The sequence below is a fragment of the Citrus clementina genome, unplaced genomic scaffold, assembly GCF_000493195.1.
Source record: "Citrus clementina cultivar Clemenules unplaced genomic scaffold, Citrus_clementina_v1.0 scaffold_3, whole genome shotgun sequence".
NCBI lineage: Eukaryota > Viridiplantae > Streptophyta > Magnoliopsida > Sapindales > Rutaceae > Citrus > Citrus x clementina.
Window position 1 is genome coordinate 29,485,055 of NW_006262339.1, and position 4,426 is coordinate 29,489,480.

Genomic DNA, 4,426 nt, shown 5'->3' on the forward strand with positions numbered 1-4,426 from the left:
AAAATTTACAATATCATAGGTAAAAATTATGATTATTTCATTTTCAAGTTTTTAATTTTATCTTTCTTGTAGGAACTTTAAGGAAATATCAATAATTTAAAGAGGATTTTTAAAATTTTTAATTTTATCTTTTTTGTAGAAACTTTAAAGAAATATCAATAATTTAAAGAGGGTAAAATAACCAACAATTTTAATTTTTTTTTAGTTATATCAGTTTACAAACTGTTGCTAAGGGTAATATTGTCTTTGCACAGTCAACTAACGGTCAATGTTAAAATTAACTGACGGTAGGAGTTTTTTTACAAATAAACAGATTCTCGCCATCTACTTGCAATAAGTCCAAACCTCAGGGGAGGTTTTTAAAAATTACCCTGTTTTAATTTTACCATTACGAGGTGAGTAGTTCTTGGTAAAATTTAGGCAGCGTTGGATCATTAGAAAATCAGTAAGATTAGTAAGGAAGAAGTGGCTTTTTAAAATATGATTTGTGTATCACTTTTGTTGATCCTGAAATTTGGTCTCTTTTTGTCCGATTAGATCGTACCACTAACGTTTGTGTTGACAATAAAGAAGAGGTTGCACTCCACTAGCTTTAGCAGTTGCCCGAGCTCATGAGATCCAAATCATTCTTTCTCTTCTTTCCAAGCCTGCATTCACAGAAACAAATCAAAGACGTTAGTAGTTTTTCCGGCGTAAACCCTCTGATACTTAAATCAGTACAAGATGTTTACGGGAAAACTGTATGATTCAAGTTGTGCAGATTCATTGTAATATTCTTAAAACAAAATGTATCAAGGATTCGTATGTAAAAATATCTGGTATTAATTTGGCAGAGTTTTTTCTTTTTTCTCAATTTTTATCTCCCTTTTTTCATCGATTTCTCAGCCTTTTATAGGCTGTCATCCCACTCTCTCAGAGCATTTTTCATGCGGTCAAATTCGAGTGATCAAGGACCTTGATGAGTCTTCCACAACCGAACGTGGGTAAACTTGGGGCATCATGTTCTCCCTAACGGTTTGAAGCATGTCGAAACAGTCGTGCGTTCGTGAGATCGTGTTCTCTCTCTGAGTGACAGGCATCTGGTTGGTATGGACTTCTAGTCGGTGTCCGTTTCTTGTTGGCTCGTGTTCTATAACAGATGTGCTACTAGGAACCGGCTCGTAACATTCAGCCGGGGAGATTCGTTCCCTGGTACGGAATAGGGAAATGCATGCATTGTATTCAGCCGAGCAATGGACCAATTAGGTCGATCCCCCACTGGGCAAAAGGCAATGGGGATGACATAGCGGTCAGCTTTTCTGGGGGCTGAGCAGGGACATTTGAGAAGTTTTGGTAGACCTTGCAACTTTTAGTCATCTCTTTCGCATTCTGGTGCATAGTTGGCCAAACATATCCTTGTCATAGTGCCTTGAACACTAGAGTCCTTTCTCCCAAGTGGTTGCCATATATTCCTTCATGTATTTTCCGCAGCACATAATTTACTTTCTCATCATCCAAGCATCTCAGGAGGGGTAAAGTGAACCCTCGGTGGTAAAGTACCCCATTAAGTAATGTATACCTTACTGCTCGATATTTTAACCTCCTTGCTTGCTTTCAATCCATTGGTAAAATACCGTCACAGATATATGAGAGAATGAGGTCCATCCAGAACCTTTCGATGTCCACCCCCATTACTTCTATTTCTTCTCCAATACTTGGCAAAGTTCTTACTTCTAATGGGATTGACTTGGGCAATTTTGGATTTGCAGTCGCAGCCATTCTGGCCAGCATGTCTGCCCGGTAATTCTCTGTTCTGGCTATCTGCTTTATTTCTATATCTCGGAAGAGCCTAATCATCTGCTTTTCCTTCTTCAAATAAAGCTCCATCTTCTCTCCTCTTGCCTGAAAATGCTCATTGAGCTAATTACAGACCAGTTGGGAATATGCTTGAATCTCTACCCTTTCTGCTCGTATTGCGTGTGCCAGCTTAAGCCCAGTAATGAAGGCTTCGTATTCTGCCTGGTTATTCGTTAGCTGAAACTCAAACTTCACTGCATAAAATACCTCGACCCCCTCTGCACTCCGTATCACCACCCCTGCTACGGATCCTTGTTCACTGCGTGATCCATCCACCATTATCAACCACACCCCCTCTGGTTTTTCTTGTTCAACTGGTTGCTCCTCGTGAACCTCTTCACTTGGCTCCGTACAGTCCAACACAAAATTGGCCAAGGCTTGGGCTTGGACCGCTCCTCGAGGTCGGTAAGTTAAGTTAAACTCGCTCAGCTGCACAAACCATTTCACTAACCGACCAGATGCATATGATTTTAGGAGCATTTGCCGAAGAGTTTGATCAGTCATCACAACTATCGGGTGCGCCTGGAAGTATGGTCTAAGCTTACGTGCTGTTGTTACTAAAGCTAGCGCCCATTTCTCCAACACGGGATATCTGATTTCCTCGTCCACCAAAACCTTACTAGTGTAGTACATTGGGTGTTGCTTTCCCTCATCTTTTTTGACTAACACCGAACTGGTAGCCCACTTGGAGACAACGAGGTACAAGTACAACTCATCACCTTATCTCGAAGTTGATAACAATGGGGCATTGGCAAGATACTCCTTCAGCTGCCCAAATGCCTCATCGCATACTGCTGTCCACTCCATTTTCCTTCCCTTCTTCATAATTTGGAAGAAAGGGTGACATTTATCCATGGCCCTCGAAATGAACCTGTTTAATGCTGCCAATTTCCCTGTAAGGCTCTGCACCTCCTTGATTGTTCGGGGGGACTTTATTTTTATCACTGCCCGTATTTCTCTAGGTTGGCCTCTATTCCTTGGTGGCTCACCAGGAACCCCAAGAATTTACCCGAGCTAATACCAAATGCACATTTCTCGGGATTCAATTTCATTCGGTATTTCCTCAGCAAGTCAAAGGTTTCTTTCAAATGCCGTACATGATCTGTTGAGTTCTTAGACTTCATAATCATATCATCCACGTACACCTCCATGGTGTGTCCAATCAATGGTTTGAAAATCCTATTCACCAACCTCTGATAGGTTGCCTCTGCGTTTTTTAAGCTAAATGGCATTACCCTGTAACAAAACAAACCCATGTTAGTTATAAACTTGGTGCTCTCCTCATCTTGTTTATCCATGGGTATCTGGTTGTATCTAGAAAAAACATCTATAAAGTTGAGTAGGCTGTGGCCCGTGGTTGAGTTAACCAACTGATCTATTTTAGGTAGGAGGAAGCCGTCCTTTGGGCATGCTTTGTTGAGATTTGTGAAGTCTACACACATTCTCCATTTTCCATTTGCTTTCTTTACCAGCATCACGTTGGAAATCCATTTTGGATATCTGGCTTCCCTAATGAATCTTGCTCGTAACAAATTTTCCATTTATGCATTTATGGCCTCGTACCTCTCTTGGTTAAAGCACCTCCTTTTATGCCTCATCGACCTTGCACTTTTTTTATTGCCAACTTATGACAGGCAACCCCAGGATCAATTCTTGGCATGTCTTCATACGACCAAACAAATATGTCTGCATGAGATTGTAAGCATTTCACCCGCTCGCCTCGCCCAAGTTGGACCCGACTTTTACTATTCTGCTCGGATCATCTTGGTTTACCACCACCTCTTCTAAAGTCTCAGCTGGCTTCTATCGACCATTCCTGGAATCTCCTCGGCTATCAAGCGTGGTAACTTATAATGTTTCATTGACGGCTGTAGCATAACAACTCCTCGCCATCTTTTGGTCACCTTTCACCACGCCTACAACCCCGTTCACTCTATACTTCAACGCCAGGTAATGCGTGGATATGACACATTGGCTTACCCTCATGAAAGGTCGCCCAAATATAATTTGATAAGGGCTTTTTTCTTCCACCACTACAAAGTCCAGCATCATTATCTTTTCAAATGGTTTTGAGCCTACAGTAACCGGCGGCTCAACAATTCTTGGGGGCTCAGCCATCCTCCTCTGAATCCTTTCAAAGATGTGTTCGTGCGTTCCAACTTCAAATATACAATTCCCATTTCATCTAAGGTCGATTTAAAGAGTATATCGACTGAACTGCCTGTGTATACCAGTATCCTCTGGAATCCTTTACCCGCCACGGTTGCCTTGATAACCAATGCGTCCTCGTGAGGGTATATGACACCTTCTTCATCATCATATGTCCACATAATGGGAACTTATCTCACCTTCGCCCTCTTGGCTGCTGGCAAATTGAAAAACACCTATTTGCTGGTCAGAACATATCTCCCATAATTATTTCTTGCCTTATTCGAATCACCCGCCAATGTTGGCCCTCCTGCTATCACCCGGATGGTTGGTTGTTCACGCTCCAGATTCCTTTCAGTTCCTTCCCCCAACGTACACTGTGACTCCTTTCAGTTTCTACATACTCATCCATATATCGGTTTCTCACCAGATCCTCCACTTG

At 41.8% G+C, this 4,426-nt stretch overlaps 1 protein-coding gene across 1 annotated transcript; it reads right to left on the minus strand.

The window, feature by feature from the left end:
- Positions 1–592: 592 nt before the first annotated feature.
- On the minus strand, positions 593–4,166 carry LOC112099830. Its single transcript, XM_024187317.1, has 6 exons — positions 3,916–4,166; positions 2,826–3,072; positions 1,939–2,520; positions 1,652–1,881; positions 955–1,188; positions 593–647 (listed from the first exon to the last, which is right to left on the minus strand). The coding sequence occupies exons 1-6, from the start codon at positions 4,164–4,166 to the stop codon at positions 593–595; spliced, it is 1,599 nt and encodes a 532-aa protein (XP_024043085.1).
- Between the last annotated feature and the right edge of the window lie 260 nt (positions 4,167–4,426).